At 39.5% G+C, this 25,816-nt stretch overlaps 1 protein-coding gene across 6 annotated transcripts in view; it reads right to left on the bottom strand.

The window, feature by feature from the left end:
• Positions 1 to 460: 460 nt before the first annotated feature.
• The window catches only part of A1CF (APOBEC1 complementation factor), a 60,318-nt gene continuing 34,962 nt past the window's right edge, over positions 461 to 25,816 (bottom strand). For 3 of the 6 annotated variants that reach the window (XM_025177725.2, XM_088144407.1, XM_088144410.1), the window contains 2 exons: positions 25,178 to 25,311; positions 461 to 843 (listed from right to left, as the gene is read on the bottom strand). In XM_025177725.2, the coding sequence (XP_025033493.2) occupies positions 644 to 843; positions 25,178 to 25,311 (334 nt within the window). In that variant the 3' untranslated portion in view covers positions 461 to 643. Of the gene's footprint in view, positions 844 to 16,896; positions 19,006 to 25,177; positions 25,312 to 25,816 lie in introns of those variants that run through there. The other 3 variants (XM_015891477.3, XM_025177724.2, XM_088144409.1) reach the window with 2 other exon arrangements.

Raw genomic sequence — 25,816 nt, 5'->3', positions numbered from 1 at the left:
CATTTTACTATTATTTTTTAAAAATCCCCATGGAAATATTTCTAGTGGTGTGCAATCTTATTCTTTAAAATTGTAACACATGGACACACCAGCACACACAGGAGTGTTTTTATCATCTTCACAGACCAAACTGTATCTGATAACATAATAAAGCAGCTTCTCTCCCCACCTCCAAGTTTATCAAGCTCTTCCGGGTTTACCTTTCCAACAAAGCCTGCATTCTGGCAGCAAAACAAGTAAGCCATTTTTTAGGGAGAGAAGATGCTGAGTTGAAGGGCAATAAAGGGCACTGGCTGGAGCAACTCTCCATTAGTGCTGGAAGATTGGAGCCCTATTTGGTTGAATCTGAAAAGCTTTACACCCAAGCTGCACTAATGATTTTTAAAAACGTTGCAAACCTGCAAAGATAACAGAGTAACAACCTCCCCACTGCTCCCCAGAATATAGCAGTATGGAAAATAACATTTTCAGGATCTCAGTAATAAGTGGAAAAAATAGAGAAAATGCCAGGTATCTTCCTGATCTGAAAAGGACAGGTATTTTAATAAGCAAAGCTACATTGAGTCCAATTGGCCAGTAGATGTCGCTAGTCTTCCATGGAAAGTCAAAGTCATTCCTAAGAAAGCAATAGACCAAGGCTATTCTAGATTATCAGCCTTTCAGTCTCCAATCCTTTTGTATCCTCTATAAAATGTATCCAAGTCTGATTCAGGCTATGATGACTGTTTATAGATCTGTTCTTTCTTTCTTTCTTTCTTTCTTTCTTTCTTTCTTTCTTTCTTTCTTTCTTTCTTTCTTTCTTTCTTTCTTTCTTTCTTTCTTTCTTTCTTTTTTCAGCTCTTCCTGCATGTACAGAAGCAAGGGAGGGTAAAAATTGCCAGCATTAGATAACATTAGTCCAAAACTGTCTTTTCCACTGTATTTGTGGCTGATCAGTTCAGAGAAACAGAACTACTCTGTCCATGGAAACAATAGGGCTATATCAATTGTTGGCACTTTTGACTACTAACCCCCAGTTTTCTACAGGATACTATTGCAACACCATCCTTTTATGATGCATGTGTGGGAAATTAATGAATAGTCTTACCTGAATTTTTAAACGCTAATGGAAATCCTAGTGCAGGATGTTCTCCCACCCAAAGTGTTGAAATGCTACTTTTTATCACTCTCAGCGAGCCTGGCCATACGTGCAAGACTTCTAGGATTAACTAACCAAAAAGGCATTTGCCATTTCTAAGATTAACTCTCCAAATCACGAAAAGGCTAGTCCTCACTAAAGAAGAAAAGCAAAGTATGTGACAAGCCATTTCTCTTTGGTCTTCTCCATGAAATTTCCTGAAATTCACTGGCATATTGTAAGAACCCACAGTTTGATGGATGTTGCTCTTCTCTCTAGTTTTCAGCAAATGCCGCAAGAAATTAATCTGAGAATCTACTAAAATGTCTTGTTGGCTTTTGATGGGCTCTGTGAGTGCGTGTGTGTGTGTGGGAGGTCTATAGTCATCTGTTATTATCTAGTTTCTTCAATTTCTCAGAAAAAAATTAACTGCACAAGAAAGAATGGGAAAGTTAAAATCAATGATGATGATGATGATGATGATGATGATACAAAATTGCTATGGGACATTACGAAATAATGAACTGGAATACTGCAGTGTTCCTCAGCTTAATATCCTTCAGATGTGTTGGATTACAGCTCTCAGCTTTTGACCATGCAGATGTTGAATTTCTTAAAAAGTTATATTTTCTGCAAGTTCCATTTTTTAAACTTTGTTTCCATACTCCTGTGAAATGCCCAAGGCCCTATAATTAGTGCTACATTACCAGATCTACAACCTAGAATAACCAAGATTAGGAAAAAGTAACAGTGAGTCAAATTCTTTAAACTACCTCTCCTGGACCTTGCCTCAGAAGAACACTTCCAGCAGATGCCACATTGCCATTTGTTCCCAAGACATGTCCCTGGAGAAACTCTGGTGCCAACACAGCCTTAGGCACCACTTAATTTTGCTGTAAAATGTAACTCAGAAGCATCAATGTGATATTTATTTTCAGAGTTTCGGCTCCTTTTACCTAAAGCCCTAAAGATAAACAGAACTCTCTGCACAGATGTCAGAGCTCTATCAGTAAAATATCAATTAACCCCACAAGATGTGCAGTGGGGCTCTTACTGGTCATATCTGGATGTCCAAAACACATCACATACAATCCAGTGTATGCTTTTTTCTGAAATCCATGGTACCCAATGGCACCTATAATTCTGTAGTAAATGTATCTGAAACAACTAATACAACCTTCTACAGACTAGGCTATTCCTGTTTATATTATTAGTATTAATATTATTATTCTCCATATTGCCCTGGATAGGTGAAATGGAGAGACTTACTAAAGTTTCTAGCTTCAATTACATTTGAATTTGGGACTTTTTGACTCATACACAGTATTTTATACTGACTAAAGGAAAAGGAAGCTATATCAATGGACTGTGAACAGCACTGTTTTTTTTTTTTTAAGTTAAATGCATGACTATAGAAGATCAACAGTGTTAAATGAGGCAGAATATAAGAAGTGACAAAACAAATTATTAGCAAAGCAAAGTCACACATCTTTCCCATTTCCCATTTATTTTCTAAACTCTAAATGCATTTACTTAGAAGATAACGTAAAAATAGATGGTCTATTGGAAAAGCTTTTAGTGCAAGACTTATTAAACTAAAAAGAAACTCTTCAAGAATATGGCTCCAGTTTAGTGTTGCTTTTAGACTGCACCCAGCAGACTCTATACTGAAAGGAGAGAATGCAGATGTGTACCTTTCCTCTCATTTCAGAATATGGTAAACTGGCTGCTCATTCTGCTGAGTAGAGTCTTAAGGCTTCTCTGAGCAAATCCCAGTGAGATTGTCAAGTGATACCAAGATTGTCAGTCAATGAGATTATGCTGCCTAAAGTCACTTGTATAGTGAGATGGGCGGCATATATAAATTTGATAAATAAATAAATAAAAAGTGAGAGTTCGGCTGTACTGCGCTGCCATCTTGACTTTCTTAGTACAGCCATCGATCTCCATTCCTGATGCTTTCACAGACATTTCTCCCCACACCTGAAGATCTCCATGCAGCTGGAAGAGGACAGGCAGGAAACACTTTCACACTGGTCATTTTGTTGTAGGCATCTCCAGGAAATTCCATGCTCAATTGTATGGATTTATGGCCACCCCACATCAATTGTTTCAAGTTAGGACCAAAATCTAGAGAGCTTCTCCTCTGAGAACAAGGTTGCTATCTGAGGTAGAACAGAAAACAGCTCTTCTCAATAAGCCAGTGTGGGGCTGTGGTAAAGGTGTCGGACTAGAACCAAGAAGAAGACACAAGCTCTAGTTTATTACAGACATGGCACCTCACTGAGTGACTTTGAGGCCTGTTATTCTCTCTTAGCCCTATCTTTTTCATATGGAAAAACAGGAAAGAAGAACTCATGGAAGCCACCTTGATTCTTAAAGAAAGGGCAGGATATCTAGAGCCAAGAAATCAATTGTTTCTAAACCACTTAAGTTATCAGAATACTTCAGGCAGAAAATCCCCCAAGAACCCAATCCTGTCCAGAAAAAAATACAGCCAAAATAAATTAAATAAGAACTTCCTAGTTTCTAGCTGCTGAATGCAGGAACATTTGGGCTGGAAGCCACCCAGAGTTTGGCTTTAAGATGGGTGGCTATACAAATGTTTTAAATAAATTTCATTCTGCCCATTGGAAACAGTCCTTGTTTGTTTTTCTCCCCAATGTTCTGCTTTTTAAAATCCCCAATCAGATTGGAGATGGTCCAACAGAAAATCAGTAGACACTGCTGAAGTCTCCTTACTTGATAGAGAACAACATATCTATTATAAATAAAGATACCTCATTAGGGAGGCAGCAAAAACCTACTTTTCGTGGTATATTTTCCTCCCCCTGGGGAGACAAAAGTACAAATTGGGTCTCTGTAGAATTTGGAATTAATGCAAGATGAAAAACTATAAATATTCAGGTAGGTTAGAATACTCCTTGTCCTATTTTCTTCAGTTAGGGTCTATCAGTAAAATTGCTGCATTATGTCACATGCATGTAGAAAAGGGGTACAGCTTGGATTGCATTGATCACACTACAGCTATCCTGTAGATGCCTCTGCACTTTATAAAGGACAGTGATAGTAGTAGAAGTGGAAATCACTTTGCAGCTTTGGTGATTCCCCAGGGTTCATCTAAAGATACTCCCTGAGCTTTTTGTTCTCATTGGGAACAACACATATGGGAACTCTGCTTTTTCTGCAGAGCTCCTATCTGCACATTCTCCCATCCACTGAGTACCTGAATTGGCTAGAGATTTCTCACGTTGAATGTTTTCCTCAAAACCCTCCTTGCTGTCCTGTGCTTTTGGTCATCAGAACAGCTCAGGGTTTGAGTTCTGTTCCAAGCAACTGGCAAAATATTATCTAGAATGAGATTTAGAGTCCTGATGTATTAGCTCCTTCAATTCATGGAATATTGTTGGCTGGGCAGCTGAAAAGCACCTTCCAGAGTGCTTTTGGAGTAGTATACAAAAATTGATAGATCAGTCAGACATTTCCTTTATTAACTACTTAATAAACCATAATATTTTGTTTCTACTGGAAACATGGACAATCAACAAGATGGATACCATTCAAAACTGAGTACTATGCTTAGCAAGAAAGATGACAGAGTAAGTGGTGGGCTGGATCTGTTTGTTTTCAAGTAGAAATTATTAATGTATTTCTCACATGCCTACTTAGCCGTGGTGGACCTAATTAAGTCCAAACATTACACACACACACATACACACACACACACATGTATTGTTATATACACATATAGACACACATGCACATATTTCCCCAGAGTGTTTATGGTTGCAGATTAAGCAAACATGGCATGGTCTGGAGAAATATACTGATAATAGATTGGCCATCTGCTCAGCAGCAGACCATCTGAACTGGGCCAAATGATGAGGTTGTGTTTCTGCAACTTCTTAGTTATTGCCTGTCTCCTAGCGGTGAAACCTTTTTACCTGCACATTCTTCTATGCTGGAGCAGCCCAAGATGACCGTCCTATGGAATTGACTTGTGGGTCAGGCTCTCAAATGCCAGTCAGTGATAATTTGCTGGTATCTGGCAATTCAGTAATTCGCCCTAGTTGACTAGAGGTGGGCATAAGTCAAGACAGGAATAATCTCTTTTAGCCTCTCCCAAGGAGCCCTTATGTGTCAAAACTGTTTTTCAGCTTGATATTGGGGTGGCAGCTGGAGTTGTGCAGGTTAAGTGGAATGAGCAGGTATCCAGAGATGCTGTTATCTGTTCAATTTGTCTGAGCTCCTGACAGTTTGGGAATTATTTTTCAGTCTGAGCTAGGAAATTCAGTTATGGACCATTACAGTAAGATGATCTGGAGGTTATAGAAGTGCCTAATTAATAAAAGTGAAAATACCAGACAGGTGTATCTGCATAAGTTTAAATCGAAGAGCTGCTACCACCAGAACTCTGTGGTTGCTTAAAAAAAAAACACTTATTAGCTCCTGCAAAGCTTTTAAGGCCCATCTGTTGCCATTCCCCTGAACTCCTGAAAATGAAAAGAACGTAAATCTCTTCTGATGTTTAAAAAGAGAGATGAACACATCAGCAATGAATTAGTTAGGGTTAAGGACTCAGCCCTGTTCTGACATATTACCTCTGGACTCCCAGGGTTGACTTCTGCGGCAATACACCAGACCCATTTCCAGTCATTTCATATCTCCCAAATTGTAAAGCCAAACTTTCAGATACAGTGCTATATGGTGTTGAGCTGTGTATCTATAAGGAGAGCCCAAGCTTAGAAGCTATTCAATCTAAAACCTAAAAACAATTACATGCATCCCTCACTCAATGTCTAATGCTTTAATATGTTTAGAATTAGGTTCCATCTGCACTGGGTTTCAGTTAGGTCTCTGCCAACTTTAATTCTAGCTGAAGCAAGTCTTTGGGGAAACTTCTTGGTCCATCTCATGTCACTAGACAGGTTCAGATCTACTCTAAGGAGACAAGTTAATAATGATCTGGTATATGAGTATCTTTCTGTCTTTGGACTTGATAAGACTCTGCAGGGGTATTCTCAGGATATGGTAAACAATATGTCAACTTGGTGGCCATGACATAGCCAACTCTGTGTGGACACCCCTGAAGCTCTGGCTGAATTGAATTTGGGATTTGAGTCTTAGATGTTCAGATTGACAGAGCCAGTGATCTCCATCTTTTCTGCAGTGCAAGTGAGTCCCCTCTTTGGATATTAGATATTTTTTTATCTTACATGCTCCCCACAGAAGACTGTTTACCCTGGCATTACTTGGGGCATTACCCATTAGGAGACAGGCAGCAGATACACTAACCACCAGTATGAAAGCCACACTTGCCTGTGCTCAGATACAGACATTGAATCTGCACCATATGTGCTCTTAAAATGCCCATTATATACCCAATAGCATTGAAGCTCCTTGTTCCAATTGTCAGTATTTTTTATTACTCCTGCAACTATGAGGTTACTGCTCTTCTTTGATGTAATCATTGTGAGGAATCCCTAAGACGTTTGCCCAGTGCCTATCCATTACAATAGCTTTTTGAAACTGTGAAGTATCTCCTTCTCACTATGAGGTGTTTCAGGATTTTTATGTAATTTTATCCTTTTTATTTGCCATACAAGCTGTATTTCTTTTTTAGGACTGGTATTGGGCCATAAATAAATAAAGCCTAGATAAGCGCATGGTGGCCACACATGTACTTAAGGGTCACTTGCCTGAATGCCAGGCTGTTCCACTCGGTAAGATCCAAAACCTGATGAGTTAGTTGGCAAAGTCCCTGTCGGTTCTTACCTTTCAGCCATGCTAATTAAGGCAAAGATTGGCTTTGCTCTTCACGTCCATCAATAAAATGGCTCTCATCCCAGACATTGTGGATTAGCAGTTATCCCTGTTTTCCAAAGGCAGTAAGGTGGATTCTGCTAATTACTGCCCCATAAACCCCCTGAGTATAATAAACAAATGATGTTTAGCATCTGTTTCGGTAACTCCAGGATTGGCTGGAGCAGAAGAGCTTTCTGGCTGAGATACAAGGAGTCTTCAGAGCTGGACATTCTATGTTGGCCCACACAAGTTTATAACATATGGTTGAAAATTATAGTAATCCCTAACTAGTGCTATAGATGGTACTTATCCAATCCATCTAAAACATGGCTTTGATTGAACTCCAGAGAAAACTTGTGTGAAATGCTCTAGGGTTCCTCATACAGATAAACACCTGCTCCTGCCTATATATAACATACATGCAAACATGTTCTAAGTAAGATGTAACACAATGGGACAATGTGCAAATAGTACCAACTCAGAAAGAAGTTAGGCAGGCCTGCTGATTAGGTCTTTTGTTTTCAACTTTTATATCCTCCCCAATGTCCATGTCTCAGATACAAGTTAATGTCCTTCAATCTTCCCCCCCCCCCACAAAAAAGCAGATTTAGTAGTATTTAATATGAGGAGCATATCTACCTTATCAATCAGGAAAGGTCTAAACAGTCGGGCAAGTTTTGCTATATGGCAAATATTGTAGGACACTACACAAAAAGACTACTGTGATTCTTTTAGCAAACTTTCCAGGCCATGCAGATGAATTCCTGACCACCTGTTTGCAGGCATCCCCCTACTTTCTATAATGTAGAATAAGGTTGCAGGGCAACATAGAGAGTAGAGCAGCAGATAATGAGAGGACGCTAGGAAAAGTGCTAACCCATCTCTTTCTCAAGTTGTAGTATAAAATCTCTTACTGATGTCATGCTATGGTTAAGACTGGGGCTTTATTATATACAATATTGTGTTCCAACCATTTTTGTTGCTGGTCTAGGCCACAATAAAGAACTCATTCATTCTCATCTGAAACCTGAAATCCTGTAATTTTGAGACTTAGCATGGTAGAACTTTGTCTATGAGTGGTCTTTGATTTCAGCAGGTCTATCGGATTGCCTGATTGGTAGAAATTCTGTAGCTACCTCTGCTTCCAAACTAAAATGCAGGAGGAATCCAGCTATGTAACATCATTTTTACCATGGGACCACAGGAAAAGCAAACGTTTAAATCTGTCACCTTTGTTGCTCCTGCATATACGAATGACTACCACTACCTTGGGGAAAATTTGGTAAATATTTTGGGACCCAAAACTCCCTGATCCATGAGAGGGCTTGCCTTCACCAGAGAATACCCAAGTTTGAGAAATCTGCTGAGACCTGTGAAAAGTGGCTGTATCTGAAAGTAGTTTGGAGATAGCAAAAATGAATTCTGCTTTTAGGAAAGAGAATTTAAATCAGCCTTTTAGGGGATTTTACTTTTTGGAACATGTTATGCTGGCTGATGTTCCTGAACAGCTAAGCAGGAACAGACCTGGTTAGTGCTTGGATGGAGAGTATCAGGAAATCACAGGCAATGGCAAACCACTGTTGGCCTGCATAACGTCCATACAATCACCAGGAGTTTGTCTAAGCTGAAAGGAGACTTCCCCTTTTGTTAAAGGATCAGTTGTTACTTTATTATTAATTTTAAGTTCCTGTACTCTAGGTTTTTAAAATTTATTTCCCAGAAAGAAAATATAGTAATATAAAAAATAAAGTAACCATCTGGACTGTCTGGAACCTTGAATGGAAGATTACAGTTAGAAGATGAGGATACATTGGTGATATTTGGTTGTGGGTCACGCTTGCGTCTTTTTGAGGCAACATGACTTACTGCTCTTTCTTTGAGCCAAGAAAGGACCAGGATCAATATGGAACTTTTCCAATTAATGTATCTTGAGTAGCATGCTAGCAAAGATCTCTTCTTTTAAAGAGCTGCTGCCAGTTAGCCAACGATGGACAAGATAAATCAATGGGCTGATTCCACATAAAAAGCTCTTTATCCTATTAAGAGCAGAAACATAATCACAAAACTGGTGGTGCAAGCTTTTGTCTGCTGTCTCTCTGTTGTTTATGACCACCCTTGTCCCCCTTTATTCCCTGTGTGTGTCTTTCAGATGGTCTTTAAATGAGGCTATTTTTAAAGCATGCTGAAATAAAACCACCAGTCTACAAATACTGCAACAGAGGTTACCTGGATAGTCCCACTTTGGACCTCGAATGAAGAAATTCCTCTCTGAATGTACTCAGCAGGAAAAAATACACTTCCTGTTATGACAATGTAGTATATTAGGCTAACTTATTGCTCACCAGTGTGTACATTTTCCTTCTGCAGAGAAGCAGTTTTATTTCTGTTTTTGTAGGACCACTGAAAGATGCAATGTCCACTTTTTCAAATTGGGAGGCACAACATGGGTGTCTGTAGGGGAGGTCAAAATAATCAAGATGGTACCTTCAACTATGCACTCAAAGTCTATTCCCCTTTTTTACAAGTGTCACATGCACAATTCATGTATGAAGGGGCGGAGTTTTGGTCACACAGTTCTGACCATCATTTTGATGGTCTTGATGTCCCATGAAGCATAGTCTGGAGAAGGTTGTGCAAGACTAAAAGGGGCACTTTTCATCTCATCATAATAATGAGAAAGGACCCAATTCCACACCCAGCAACTTGCCTTTATTTGAAGCTGAGGTTTTCTTTGTTTCATTCTCACCTGCCAGCAAAAGTGTCATGATTTCCAATGAAAATGCTGGCATCCAGGATGGAAGGAAGTGGAAATGATTCAGAAATGCAACCTTTTTCAGACTGGAGTAACATTTTCTACTGCAGCATGGATTTTTTCCCAGTGTCAAAGGGAGACCGTATAAACTCTTGAGAAAGGTTTCATTTGAAAAAGGAGTACAGTCCTCTTGTACAAATCAGTATTCAGTAGCACTGAGTGATAAGTGACCGTGGTCTTGGGCAGTTCATCCTATGGCATCTGCTTGTCTCCACTCTTGTTCCTGTATCTTCTCTAGCCAAATACTTATGCTTATCACCCGTCAGTGATAGATGGTGGACGGATTTATTTTCTTTCCCTTCCCACGTTGGCCAGTTTTAACTGGCTCCTAATTATTTCTTCATTTCATCTGTCTTCCAGTTGTTCTATTTCTCAGACTAAATTAATGTTAGGATTATTACAAAACTATGCATAAACATGACCAACATACAAGATAATGTGCAGCTGCTTTCACAGGATGAAGCTGAGTTAGATTTTTTTTTAAAGTTGCTGTTCCATCAGCTCTGCTGTAAAATCCAACTTGACAGGCTCCTTTCTGAACTCTTTCTAGCTGAACTTTCTAAGAACTGGATCGGTGCTTTTCCTTCTTTCCTGGCACTTCCCCCCCCCCTTTTTTGTATCATGTCTCTTTAGGGACCCTGGGGAGGATTGTTTTCTTGTTGATTGTTGGCAAGCCTTTCTGGGATTCTTATTTGATGAAAAATGTAAGCTCATACAATCCAAATATCAGTTTGAGCTTTAAATGAGACATTGGGGATTTGAGTGGTGAGATTGATATTTATTTTGCATATATCTGATCCAGCTTTTGGAAACTTCCTTAGCCTAGTGCTCTTCAGATGCCATGGCTTATAGTTCCCATCATCCAGCCCTCATTGTACAAGACTTGTAGACTAACAAAGCTGGACAGCACTAGCCTAATACATTTGTGTTTATTTCTTTTAACTATTTTAATGGGTTTAGTTAATTTTTAAGCTATTGTTAGCCTATCGTCTAAACTAGACACAGAAGACTGGGTTAGGGTTAGGGTTAGGGTTAGGGTTAGGGTTAGGGTTAGGGTTAGGGTTAGGGTTAGGGTTAGGGTTAGGGTTGGGGTTAGGGTTAGGGTTAGGGTTAGGGTTAGGGTTGGGGTTAGGGTTAGGGTTAGGGTTAGGGTTGGGGTTAGGGTTAGGGTTAGGGTTGGGGTTAGGGTTGGGGTTAGGGCTAGGGTTAGGGCTAGGGTTAGGGATGAATTGGAAAGAACACTTAAGCTTTGTGGAAAAGCTTATGAAACATCACAGTTAGGACTTGTTTGGTCGTTCATGAAAAACAAAAAAGAAAAACAATATGTTATGAGAGGTTTCCTGTGCTCCAACTCCAATATAGGTCAGGGCCGGGCAGATTCCCAACACCATGATCTCATGATCTGGGGAAGCCTTGATTGTACAGATCAACTAGGATGGTCTGTACCTATCTAGAAAGCAGAGGTTGTTAAGATTTTTTTTATCTTACAAAGTTTAGAGCGCATGTATCATGGTCCTCGGCATTTAAAACTGAACACAACCTGAAGGAAATGTACAGGTCAAAAGAAAGCTCAATATTGGCCTTTTAAAATAATGTGACCCATTTTGCTTTCATGCTAAACTAGGTCTTTGTTAGGTCTGCTTGGCAGAAAGATATCATATACCGGAGGTGTAGACTGCTGCTTACCTGACACTGTCTTCACGCTCTTTGTTAGAGGGTATATTTTAGAGCCTTTCCACAATGCTGAGTTAAAAGTTACCCCCTATCCTTGAATTGGCAAAAAGTTATACTGGAATAAAGTGGGCTGTCCTCATTGCCAATCCTTCTTGTCCCTCTGGTCTACCTCACTGTCGAATGATGCTTCCAGATTGTACGCACATAGAGCATGTGCTCAGTAAACTCACTGGATAGATCCTCCGTCTTTGCTACACTCCATCTTCAACATGTGATCAACTGGCAGGGAAAATACCCACCAATCACAGCACTGCAGCAGGAATGAAGTGGGTCTGGCTGCAGGAGGCTCTTTAACACGCCTCCCATCCATTTTGTCATGGCCAGAGATGAGCAAAGATAAAAAACAAAAGAGTTTGAAGTCATGAAGAGAGCTGGGTCAGAAGCAGCATTTATTTAGGATTTCCCTTCCCTTCCCTTCCCTTCCCTTCCCTTCCCTTCCCTTCCCTTCCCTTCCCTTCCCTTCCCTTCCCTTCCCTTCCCTCCCCTCCCCTCCCCTCCCCTCCCCTCCCCTCCCCTCCCCTTCATCAGGTTTCTGAAGTATATGTCTCTGACCACTCTGTCAACTTCAAGATAAAAGCATATTTCCTCTCAGTTTCTTGTCCTTTCTATCTGCTGGAAAGCTTTGCCTCACCTGGTTGAGCCATGTATCAATATCAAACCCTTTTGTAGTTAAATGATCTTGTCAAGCAGAACTTCTTTAGTTGTTTCATGGGAAGACTATCACTGTCTGGAGTCCTTGTGCAACTGGCTCTTCTCTTGAAACACTAGATGAAAGCTTAATTAGACTAGAGATCTCTTGCATTTTTATACACCATTTTGTGGAGTCCTTTAGCACTATACATTAATATGCGACTGTAATGTTTAAATGATACCACTATATATATTATTCTATAGGGTTTCCAAGATAGGGAACTTTGTGATTAGCTCATGGTCCAATTATAGGTATCCTAATCTACGAAATAAAATTTTTAGTATCTTGGTTGGGCTGAAGGTTGGAAGCCCAAGAAAATGTTTTATTCATATGAACTAGGGGTGTAAAACTGAATTCACCCAGAATTGGAACCCTGCCAAGGGCCACTCTGACAGACCAGAAGGCATCATTGTCCTAGTCTCTGAAGCTTCTCCTTTCCTACTTACATCAGAAAGTGCTATGCATTTTTCCAGTGAGAATATGTCGCTATATCTGGACCACCTTTTGTCAAGGAACGCTGCTCTAACCTAAATCAAATTAACAAGAACAGCTTGAACGCCTGTATCAGATAAAGCATTTTCTATGTAAGTACCCTTTGTTTGTGTATTAAGATTCTTTTGGAAATGCAAATATTTTAGAGTGGCAGCTCTACTCTAACAAATACAGCAAGATCTAAATTAAATATAGTATTAAGCCTTCTGAAAAGTATGTTTCCTTTCTCTTTTTTACATTTATAAAGGGGACCGTTTATAGCATATGTGCTTTAAAAGCCAAACTGGAATAGACTATTGTAGAGTAAATGAATTCAGCATAAAGCAGGCAGAATCTCTTTAGCGGTATATAATAATGGAGAGAGGACAGAGCACAGCACTTGGTTGTGTTCCTTGTTCTAAGATGAGTACACTATTAATAAATAAAAGAGTTCCTATTTTCATCTGTGAAATGCTGGCTGGCATGGTTTCAAGTGTCAGGAAAGAAAACCTAGTTTATATGCAGATGAACAGTAGGACAAATGGTTTCCATGGAAGTAAGAGATGTAAATTCAGGGCTCGATATTAAATATGGCTGAAGTTGGAGTGATGAAGGATTTGGTTCAGGTTGCATTTAAATAAATGAATGTAATAATTTTAGAATAATATGCAGATCAGAACTTCTTATTCTATAGTTTGTGCCCTCTCCAAATCTTGCAGTATAGATCTGTTTAAAATTGCATTAAAATGTATAAATTAAGAAAATCTGTGAACAAATGTGCACAAATTAGGAAAAAGTGTATATATACAAAACAGGATAGATTAGGCAAGTTTGAGTCCAAAGTGCATGGATTAAAGAAAAATATATATGAAAATAAACATGAATGTATGGGTAGGTTTAAAAATATGCAGACTGGTGTGAAAATTGGTGAGAATGCAACTATGACTTCATATACATGAAACTGGCATGGACCAGAAACAGGTTGATTGATCCATCTCTAGAAAGAGCATCAAGGATGGTAATAATGAAATATCATTCTAGCCACACAATATAGAAGATTCTACATGAGAAATTTTAATCATGTCTTAACATCCATTTGATTAACCAAAAAAAAAATAAAAAATCATAGACTGTAATTTGACAAGTTTTTTCTTAATTATTTACAGTTCAAAAGATGGCCACTGAACTCTGTTTTCAGAACAACTGGTTATGTCAAATCAAAGTACGTATATATGATTTCACAGTGCTACAGTTCTATACAAAGACTGTAATACAAATACGAAAATATAAGTGCTTTTACACATACACTTTTTAATACTGTTTCTATGTTATTGGCACCAGCTTTATCTTACTGTATATAAATAGTGTGCATGGGGAAACCGGTGAGCATATAGTTAACAGAAGTAAGAAACAATTTTAATTCAATAGACGTATTTTCTGTTAACACATTCGATGTGCGAATATAGTAATCCTTGGAAGCTTTGATAAGTGTATAATTAATAAGAGTGATTTAAAACAGCTTTGAGACTGACCCTCTTTACATTTTGTCCACATGGTGAAGTGTTACAATAGCAGTGGGAAATGTTCTCCATACAGCGTCAAATCCTCCACGCCACAAATACACGTATGCACATTCCATCTCCCAAGTGTTGGGTTGATGTGGGGAGAAAATGCCAACCTACATGACGGCTTACCCATGGATCACCAAACAAGTGAGATGGTTAAGATCTGAAATACACCCCAGGTACTGCTCCTCTTTGGGGGTAAAAGGTCTCTAAATGCAAGGACTGGTTAAAAAACAAAACAAAACCCTCTTATCTGAGACCTGGAAAAGTCACTGCGGGTTGCAGAGGCAGCACTGGCATGATTTGAGAGGTTGACATGCTAAGCAATGATTAAGAGAAAGCAAGATTAAAGTAACATCAAATATACATTTTAACCCATTGAGCCCATTGGTGTCATTTTAAACATTTTTCCTCTGTTGTCTTGTGCAAATTTAAAAGCACAGAAATGTCCAAACCAGAACCAGGAGCCAGGAAAGGAATGTACACTGAATTAAGTTCAATGAATTCAACTAAGCAGAGAAAAGCACAGAGAGTGAGCATATTTGTAAACACTGAACGAGGAACCAGTAAGCAGTAATTTTTACAGCACTGGGATAACACTGATAATACATCCTATGGCAGTCATCTATCCGAGGTTGGCCTCTGCTTGCACCAAGAAAAAGTAGTGAGCGAGGTATCTTTTCACTTGCAAAAACTCCACCATTGCTCCACCACATTTTGGTTCTAAAATGTGTTTTATATCCTACACTGCACAATATTCCCTTTATTCATTATGAGTGAGGTTTATGGGAAAGTTTATCTCTACGTACAATATTGTTGGGTTATTTACTGGGTTTAGGGAATTGCTGAAGAAAAGGGAACAAAAATCCCCTTTTGTTTATTTTGAGCTCTGGTTTGCAATATATAGAAGATTATCTTGCATAGGTTAAGAACAGTCCATTTCAGATGTGATGTCAAGCTGAGCAGGGATCTGCACAAGCCAGCTTGGGAATTCTAGGTATTATCATCTCAAGACATCTGGACAGTAGCAGAGTGCGGATTATAGTAGGCCAAGTCCAGGGTCTTTCATGGATGCAGTACATGATGAGAATGGGAGCTCACGGCTTTTATATGAGTATAGCAAAGAAGCATGCTGGAGAAATGAATCTTCCTTTTCCCACATCAGTCTAGGCATGCCCAGCATGGATTGGAACACTGTGTGAACATGACTCCGTTATGTTTTATTGGGCATTCCGCCATCAATTCATTTGCTTATTTGTGAAGTTTGTGCTAGAATATTTTCTATAATGAGCTTCATGTCCCATTGGAAAGAAATTCAAATAAATCAGTTCTTCCAAGACCTGATTTGCTCAGCATGAATAAAGTTTGCCTATAGCACATCTAACAGATTTTCTGTATTTAGGAAACAAGGCATTCTTAAATTGTCCCATGTTGGGGATAAGACGATGTTTTTAAATTGTGAAACAATTTTGTTTTGTGGCTCTAACAGTTGCACACCATCAAAATTCACTGCAGGCAGTCCTTATTTCCTCCGGAGTGCAACAGAAGAACAAACTCATCCTAATTAAAATGTACTCCAACACAGTTAGATGTAGCAGTCCTGGCATCTCTTGAATAAGGCACTCCTAGAGATGTAGCAATAGGAAAGTTCATGCTTTTCAATTCCTGGCATCTCCAGGTAGTGAAGCCTTTGAGAATCAGTTTATAAACGTAGACAGTACTAAACCAAATGAACTAGCAGAGCTTTCTGTGTTTCTAATGCCATTCATTCTCTACTAATACGTTTCTGGCTCAGAAACTGGATGCATTTGAAAGCCAGTTAAATTCACAGTTCTCATGTTTCTCTACAGCAGGACAATAAAAGCTCTTTTTAAAACAATTGCCCAGAGAGACAGTGTTTTACAATATAGAGGCAGCAGGCCCATGAAGATGATCACATCTCATTATAGGATGCTGCCTGGGGTGTGAGGAAAGAGGCCCTGGGTTCCCTAGGGCTCCACCAGTGGCTTCAGGAAGAAAAATAAATACGTTGCCAGTGTGATGATGAAACATAAATCCATTGTTAGCCTTGGAGTAGAGGGCAGGTGATGAAACGCACGTTATAATATTGCAATAAAAACCCCATCCCTTGTGTACTTGCAGGAGATGTTGCAACACAATTATGAAATGTGATGTCATGATACACATTTCATCATTTTGGCATCATCACATTTAGGAATGGGCACCTACGATTGTTCATCACCCACATTAAATGAATATTCACAAGAGCTAGTTATCTGCTGAAGTACATTGTGATTAACACTGTTATCCAATCGTGAATGGCCTAAAAGATACTGTAGTCAATAATTATTCATTTTGGGACTTGAGAACATTGAAGGCTGAGATACAAGTTCAAATTCCCCAACCAGCTTGATAGCAGTTGTAACCCCACACATCTGGAAGGCACCAGGGTGAGAAAGACTGTTCAAACTCAATCATAAAGAAGAGTCATTTACATGAACAGAAACTGAAATAAGTCAAGAACTTGGCAAGTGGAATCTGTGCCAGAGAACCAATAAAGAGGATTGTGAGAGCTTTGATTAGAAAATCACTTTGACATGGCAGAGTTGCTAAGAATTCCCTTTCCCATCAAGTTCCTATTTCTATTCTCATGATGATTTGAAGTAGGATCAGAAAGAAATAAACTTGTATAATTTGTGACTTTTCATAAATGTATTTTATGAACCAAAAAAAAAAAAAAAAGGAGCCAAACTAGATGTTAAATTTGGAAAAAGTGGGTTGTGTGTATGATTCATATTTCTGATATAACACCTATGCTATGCTATCAGAATTCAACCTTAACTTCAAGCATATTGGCATTCTATCAGACCTGCTTTGATTTTCTCTGAGGGATACAGTAATTTTTATTTTTACCTTCCTTGAAATCTCTATGTAGATGAACTTGCTAAATGAAAATAGAACTATTTTATATCAGAAATAGTCTATGAAATATTTTCATCTAGTTTACTAAAATATTAAAAGTAAACACATACTCCAAAATTCAGCTAAAGGATAATTTGCAATAACAGCCTAAACTGCAATTTGATGTACATTCCTTTATATGAGTTTGCTCCTGAATAAAGATGCACTGGCTTAGGTTGTGTGACTTCCTTGGATATTTCAAACTATTATTCCAAAGCAATGATTTAGTCCAAAAAAATATTAATGAGTTCTGAGAATTAATTTGTCTTCAGATACTGTTCTCATATTTTAAGCTCTGCTTTTTTCTCCTAACACCATGGCAGAAATACTACTTTTAATTTTAAAAAAAGAAACAGAATGTCTCAAAAGTCAAACAGAAAGCTATACTGTACATTGTAATGGCAGTATTTTTTTTTTTTTTTACTATATCTTGGAAACCTTTCAGTTACAGTTCGTTCCTATATATGTCTGCTCAGAAGTAGATCCCAATGAATTCAGCTAGGCTTATTCTAGATGAGAAGCTATAGGACTGCATCTTAGTTTGCTAATCAGTAGTGGTACCAACCCAACACAAAGTTAATTGCACATAAAAACATTAATTTCAATGGGTTGAAGCATACACTGATAAATATAGAGAGCAAGATTTTTTGAATTCAGTAGGATGAATATCTGCAGAGATATGTATCGGACTGTATTCTAGATTTTGTTATTGGCTGTGACCAGTGGAGATGGCTACAACTGTAGTTTTATAAATAGAACCCAGAATAACTGCTAAGAGTCAAACTTTGAGTGACCTTAACTGTGTTTTTGCATATAATATACTTCTTTAAAAATAATAGGCACAGGGAAAATTGCACCATGTGGAAAAGGAATTCATTCTTTCCAAGGGGTGCTCTTTCAGTAAAAAGAGCATCTTCAAAGACCCTCTTATTTTCATAAGTTCCTTAGCAATGTAAAACTTAATTTCCTACTTGTTATATTTGCAGTTATGATGCCCCCAAAACAGGAGCTGTTTTCATTTTTTAATTGATACAAATGCCCAGGCACAGTGCGTATGCACATAGACTATACTAAGAAGAGAAAAATGGTGCTAGGAAGAGAGAATTGAAGGAAACAATTAGAGTAGAGTCTCTGCAAGTGTGTTTGTGTACCCCCACCCCCACCACAGAGGGTATCTTGCCTAAGATCTTCTTAACACTGGCAGCAATACTGTCAATGCATTCACACATTTTCTACCATATGCTCCTAGGAGTGTGACAATCACACTACTCAGATTTTGTAGCTGTACAAAATGTTTTGCGACAAGAACATCAGAAATGCAATAGCTTCATACCTTCAAAGGTCTTTACACTACTAAGAGTACTGTTGAAAGTAGTACTGTTGAAAATTGCCATCAAGGATCATATATATGAAAAAGTTTTATTTCCTTTCTAGTTATGACGATTTCTTCCCCACGTTAAAGGCTTTTTAAAAATACATCTGGGTCTACCACGATTGACCATTATTTAAATTGCTAAGCTAAAAGCAAAGAATTCTTGCCATATCAAATTATGCCTTATTATTAATTGAGAATAATTAAAGGTGATTAACAGTTAAGCTGGAATAGCTCCTACTCCTGTCACAGCTTGATAAGTGAAAAAGAGTTATTTAAATAAAGCTGGAGGTATGTATGTATGTATGTATGTATGTATGTATGTATTTTAAAAGGCTCCATAACCGTCACTACGAGTAGCTACTGCAAATGCTGGATAAGCTTCATAGGCTGTGTAGGTTGCCAAATCTTGTCCTAGAGTCACTGCTTGTTTAAGCTGAGTAGCTGCTACAGTGGCAGCTGCATTAGCAATGTATCCTGGAGAAAAATGCAAAAAGAAAACTTTTTTTTACCAGAGCTGCAGAGATCGACACAATCCTTTTTGCATAATTGTAGTATACAACAATAACAACACCAAAACATAGTTTTCTAAACATGCTTTTAAAACTGGATGCATGGATTTGGCCATGCTTGGCTAATCGGTAAGGAGACGGATCGTTTGGACGACCAGAGTGGGATGCAAAACCTCAGACAATCACTAGATGGCAGCAAAGATCTCTTTCCTGCCATCTGCATTTTTGCACCCGAGTTTCTCAGCCCTACTTACATGCGAGTTGAAAGTGATGCTTCATCTACAGTGATGTTGTGCCTTTTCTTCAACAAGTCCCAGCACTTCTAGTCAGCAATCCCAGTATAATCCAATGCTGTATACATACAGGGGCTTACTGAGTGCCTCGTGCAGTGACTGTTTGAAGTTATGAAGGTGAAAACAAACCAACTTTGCAACCAACCCTTGCATTTATGAATGTTGCAGCATCCCACGGTCATATGATCACCATTAGCACACTTTGTAGATGGCTTGTGACAAGCAGAGTTAATAGAGAAGGTGGAAGTAAAATTGTAAGTTGCGGTCACGTAATTTTTCCCTTAGCAACTGCGGCGCTTAGTGACCAAGGTGCCAGTCCCAATTATGGTCGCTAAGTGAGGATTACCTGTATGTATGAATACACAGACTGATACCTTATGGCTATCCTTTGTGGTATGTTCTATAGGCTGTCATACTACTGGAGAGTGAACAAGATATGAGAGAGGAAATGAGATATTAAGAAATCTGGCTGTGTCCTTGCTCTGTGCTATTTAGTAAGAAGGCAAGCTTGGCCTTAATCTTTGACAAATCCAACTCTGGAATTCCTTCTCCAGAGAGTCTCTACCTCCATAAAGCTTTCTCTAAGATGCCAAAGACTTTTTCATTTGATCCCCTGCCTTCTAATCATAGCATAGCTGTCTAGGAAAGTGTGTGTGTATGTGTATCTTTGTGCACACAAGTGACACCACATGCACTGTGATGTCACATCATAAACCTCATTATTTGAGTAGTAGTATCTGACCTCAGGACACAAGTACAGAAGCCTGAGGTTTGGGTCATGATTTGTCATCCATTGTAGTTAGTAGCAGACCCTTAAAATTCAGAGAAAATTTACACAGTGATCTTCATATAACTTTTGTTATCACCTAGCTTTATTGTTTCCTTTAAATACCTATACCTAGTTAGCCAGCTAGCTTTACTTTAGTATACAGGTGGTCCTTGACTTATGACCATTCGCTGAACGGCCATCCGAAGTTACAATGGTGCTGAAAAAAGTGACTTATGACCAGTCTTTGCACTTACGACTGTCACAGCATCCCCGTGGTCACATGAGCAAAATTTGGGCTTGGCAATTGGCATGTATTTATGACAGTTGCAGCTTCCCAGAGTCATGTGATCATCATTTGCAACCTTCCCAGGGAGCTTCCAACAAGCAAAGTCAATGAGGGAAGCCAGATTTGCTTAATGACTGGCAAAAAAGGTTGTAAAATTGGGTGGAACTCACTTAACAACCACATTGCTTAGCAACAGAAGTTCCAGTCCCAATTGTGGTCGTAAGTTGAGGACTACCTCTAATACCAATCCTGTGAGTGCTACTTTGACATAAGCTCCAGTGAAGAAATTTGGATTCGGTCTCAGATTAGGATTATGGTCTCAATCTATCTTTTTTTCTATTTTAATATCATTTTTACCACTTCTTATGTAGAAAAAGTGACAATTAAAATCTCAAGACATAGAATAAAGCACAATTCAGCTATTTATTCATTTTTTAAAATATATATTTTTAAAAATATCCTTCCCACATGATGCCTTTCCCTACCGCAGATGACTTTATTTTGTCTTGCCTATCTAGATTCTCTCCTATTGAAGTGCTGTTGGAGAGAGGGATATAGTTTAGAATGATGCATTTTATATCAGCTTTGATGAACCTAACAGACACCATTTTTATGGGACTATTAGATTCACCTGAATTGAAAAGGGTAAAATGTTTCAGAGCTTTCCAAGTAAATGAACAATGACAGTGGAAGGTCATTGTAATTAAGCAGTAAATGGTGCTGAGTTCAATAAAACATCAGTGTGTCTTACATAATGCGGAAGCTTGAACAAGCCTAGACAAATTGATTTTTCTTTGTGGCAGGAAACTGGATGGATTTTAAATTTTTTTAAAAGCCCTGATGCTTCTGAATGATTCCTTATTAATCAAAAGGACTGACTGGCATGTATACTGTACTTCCAGTAATGTAAAAGAAAAGTAACTTAACATGAAAGATATATAAATAAAATACAGAAAGTCTTGTTTCTCATTAAGTGTATGTGTGTGTTAAATTGTATAAATAAATATAAAGTAAATAAGTATAATTAATTATAATAATTGGCTCCGTATATTACTTCATATTCTTAAACATACTCAGCATAACTGCAAGGTAATTTTAATCATACAGTAATTTTCTGTGGATACTTCTTCCCCATGAAATCATTCCAGTGTTTTAGATGGTAATATGAAGGACCAGACCTCAACATCAGGAGCCTCTGGAACTTTTTTACCTCCCCTCCATACCCCTGCTCAACATTATTCTGAGGATTAGTCCTATACAGGTAGTCCTCAACTTATGACCATTCGTTCAGCAACTGTTTGAAGTTATGACAGTGCTGAAAAAATGGATTTACAACTAGTCCCTGGAGTTATGGCTGTTGCAGTGTCCCCGCAGTCACATGATCTAAATTTGGGTGGTTGGCAGCCTGCCTGCACTTATGACCACAGGAGCACTTCAACTCCCCCCACTGACCTATCTTGCCCCCATCTCTGCCCTTTTGGCTGCCCTGCACCCTGTCTTACAGGGCAGCAAGTAGCCCCAGAACCACATGGCTCTGGGGCTGCTTGCCACGCTGCAGCTCAGGGGCTTCTGAGGCAGCACAACTTTCCAAAGGCTTTCTGATTGTGAGAAATTGCTTCTGGCCTTCCCCATTGGTTGCATCCTTATTTGTGCTATGCTGCTGGGCCAAGCTGGGGAGCCACGTGTAGGAAATGTTCACTGGAGAAGCTGAGTCCAAAAGGAAACAGCAAAGGCAGCGAGGTGCTTCTGCTTTGGTTGTGGCAGCTGGGCGCAAAAGGTGAAAGGTGCGGGGAACTGGGAGAGAAGGCAGCTGGGCAAACAAATGCTTGCTGGCACTTACTGGGGCTTCCTGGGCAATGTGGCTTGCTGGTGCTTGCTGGGGTGGGCTGGGGTGGTTGAGGCTTTGCGCTGCACTGCAGCTCTGGGGCTTCTTGCAACCCCAGAGCTTGGTGCACCAAAAAGCCCCTGACCCACAGCTGGCAAGCAGTCCCAGAGCTGCGTGGTTCTGGGGCTGCTTGCTGCCCTGCAAGGCAGGGTGCAGGGTGGCCAAAAGGGCAGAGATGGGGGGGGGGGAGATAGGTGGGTGGGGGGAGTTGGAGGCAGTCTCTTACCTTACTGAGGCTCGGGGCTGGGAGGGACTAAGTCTTGAATGGCTTGGATTGGGGCGGGTCCTTGGCTAACAACTGGTAAAATTCGCTTAATGATGGCAATTGGGACTGCCGGGATTGCTGTTGTTAAGTGATGTGGTCATGTGACATCTCGCTTTATGACCTCATTGCTTAGTGACAGAAATTCCAATCCCAATTGTAGTTGTAAGTCAAGGACTACCTGTATTAGTGTTAGAAATATCACTTTGTCTGGATTAATGTATGTGTGTATGTGTGTGGCTGTTGGGGACTGCTAGGTGTTTCCATGCCTTGCATCTGCACCATAGGATTCCTTGATACATTCTTGTAATGGGATGTGAGAATAACCTTGAGGAACAGGAAGAAGAGCCCCAACCAAGGCAATGGTCAGGTAAGAGAAATCCGAGTCCAAAGCAGGAATATAATTTGAGAACGCACCTCAGACTTTACCCTTCCTAGTTCTCTGGAATGTAAAGGCTGGGAGGGGGGAAGCATATAGAGACTTGCAACATTCCATTACTGTAACCTTATAATAAAAGTAGTATTAGTACAGTGGTACCTCTACTTACGAACTTAATCCATTCCATGACTCTGATCGCAAATTGAGTTGGTCGCAAGTCGAGGTAAATTTTCCCATAAGGTTCAATGTAAATACGGTTAATCCGTTCCACCCTCCGAATTTGGTCGCAGCCCGAAGCAAATTTTCCCATAAGGTTCAATGTAATTACCGTTAATCCGTTCTGGCGTCTGCGAACCACGTGTCAGGGGCGGAAAAGCACCCGCGCGCCGCGCGCCGGGGTGGCAAAATGCCCACGCGCCGCGCGTCAGGGGCGGAAAAGCGCCTGTGCGCTGCGTGGCAGGGCAGAAAAACGCCCACGGACCACGTGTCGGGCGGAAAAATGGCCGCAGACCATGTGTCAGGATGGAAAAATGGCCGCGGACCACGTGTCAGGGTGGAAAAATGGCCGTACCTCAAGGCGGAGTTCGCACATCAAGGTAAATTTTTGGGGCCGGAGCTGGTTGTATCTCGAAAATTTCGTAAGTAGGGGCGTTCGTAAGTAGAGGTACCACTGTATTCTTAATTTTGGTTTCTTCGTCTGGACTACCCTGAAGGGTTAACAATTCCAAAACATACGTTTCAAGCCAATATTGCCATCTTCTCAGAAGAATGGCAAAAGCCACTGAGCAGAAAGAGTGAAGGAATATTGATCACTCCCAGTGTCTGCTACCTGAGGTAACCACCTCACTCTGCTTACCTAGTGGTAGGGCTAGCCCTTATGACACCTTTTGCTTCCTCCTGTAGCACCATGCAGACCTCCTCTGAGTGGCTTCCTTACCTTGCAGAAGATGATTGTCAACTACTCAGTTCTTCTATCATTTCTGTCATTACAGATCTGTACTGTTATGACACATTTCCCAAAATATATCATCATATCTTTTAAAGTCATGAGAACCTTCAACTGTTCCATCATCATTCCATGCTTTGAACTTTTTGAACAGTATCTTTTAGTATGAACAAGGAGAAACCAGTTTCTCAAATAATATGAGAAAAATCAATGCGTACATTAGTATTATCAGCCCAAATCAATCCACTTGCAAGATGAAATTTATGGTCCATAATCTACCATGCTGATCCAGTGCAGTTCGGTAGACAGATGTTTTTTTACTTCCCAGTCTAGGGCTGAGGCAGTGACTGGCCCAAAGTCACAGGTGGGTTCCAGGCCTAGGCAGGATTAAGACTTAAGTCTCCCTCCTCCTAGTCCACCGCATTGGCTTTCCAGTAATATATGCATTGATAAAAATTGTAAATGACTCAAGGCCACGTTCCTTTGTTATATTTCTCAGGTTTAATTGGAACCACTGGAGCAGGATAGGGAATTCACTCAGAAAAAAATAGTTCCCTAACACAGAAACCATTGTTTTGCGTGTCAGCACTCATTCTTATTTGAGAAGTGTAATTGTGGCTTGCAGAATTGGAGAATGAGTCAATCTATTCACCCAAAAGTTCACTCCCACACTTTGCTGGTATTACTGCCACTGGCTGCCAAAATTTAAAGAAAAAACGATGTGTGTGTGTGTGTGTGAGAGAGAGAATGACAGCAAAAAAGCTATTTACTAGAACAAAAGTGCTAGTTCAAACTCTGTGTATCAGAGAAGTTGTATACATTTCCCTTGTTAAGACTTATTTTGATTACATACACTTACTTCTAGTTGTACTTTAGTATGTAGCAGTATGGCTAAGTTGTTAATTGCCAAAAAGAAACAGTGATTTTTAAAAACTGAACTATTTAATGAGAAATGCAAGAATTCAACGTGACTGTGATTTTGCTACCTTTAAATATGCAGTCATGACTGCAAACTTGCACCCATTCTTCTAAAGTAAATTCCCTAGAATTTTCTTATGAATAGACAATTTATAGGATTACATTTAGTTATCTTGGGAGGGAAAACGTTGGATTGTTATGTTTCATAAAAGGAAACGTTTGCACCACCTTCTCTCCCCGTGCCCCATCCATGCCATAATATTCAGGAGTCAGATGATTTTCAGATGATTTTCTGCAGACACACTGGGTTTTATTAGGAGGAGGGCTGGGAAACTCTTTTGCTAAACTTTCTTAGTTTAATTTAAGTTAAATACAATGCAAAATACAACCATTACATACCAGGAAACGGTACATTAGCGGCAGAGGTTTCTGCTCCTTCAGTGGGAATCCCCAAGGTCTGAAGAGTATATTCTGCTGCATATGTTTTGGCTTCATCTACGTAGGCACTTAGCTTTGGTGGTGTGAAGGGGTGCCTGTAAATAAGCAGTAAATATTAATTTCTTTGATTTTCCCAAGGTTAGTACTTTTGGGAATGTTCCTTGCATTCCACATCTGGCTGAATCACTGACCAGCTTAAAATAATTCAGCTGGGTAAAAACATAATGAAATGAGGGAGGGTTAGCACAATCCGTCTTGAAGAATGGCCTTATTACAAGTGAATAAACACCACTGGAAAATGGGAGGAAGCACATGTGCATAAATTGTAAGTTGTAACCTGTGCATTAAATCATATACAAGAGATGACAGGCATTAGATTAGAGAGCAAGGACAGATTTGAAAATCCTTCCACATCTGCTTCGTCCAAAAAATGCAAGGGGACCAGCTGAGGTATGTTTATCAGGCATAGCTTTCTCCACTCTTGGAGGCACATGCTGAAAGCCAAGATTTCATAGCAAGTCCTTCAAACTACAGGTTCCAGTGCAACATACTAGTTGGAAAGTAAGGGAATGACAGGTAGAATATAACTAGAAAGAAAGG

This window comes from Python bivittatus, unplaced genomic scaffold (assembly GCF_059951505.1).
Source record: "Python bivittatus isolate LINGU-HERP-01145 unplaced genomic scaffold, Pbiv_v1 ctg000400_np1212, whole genome shotgun sequence".
Classification (NCBI taxonomy): Eukaryota; Metazoa; Chordata; class Lepidosauria; order Squamata; family Pythonidae; genus Python; species Python bivittatus.
Note: the sequence above shows the minus strand (reverse complement) of the source record. Positions and strands in the feature narration are given on the sequence as shown.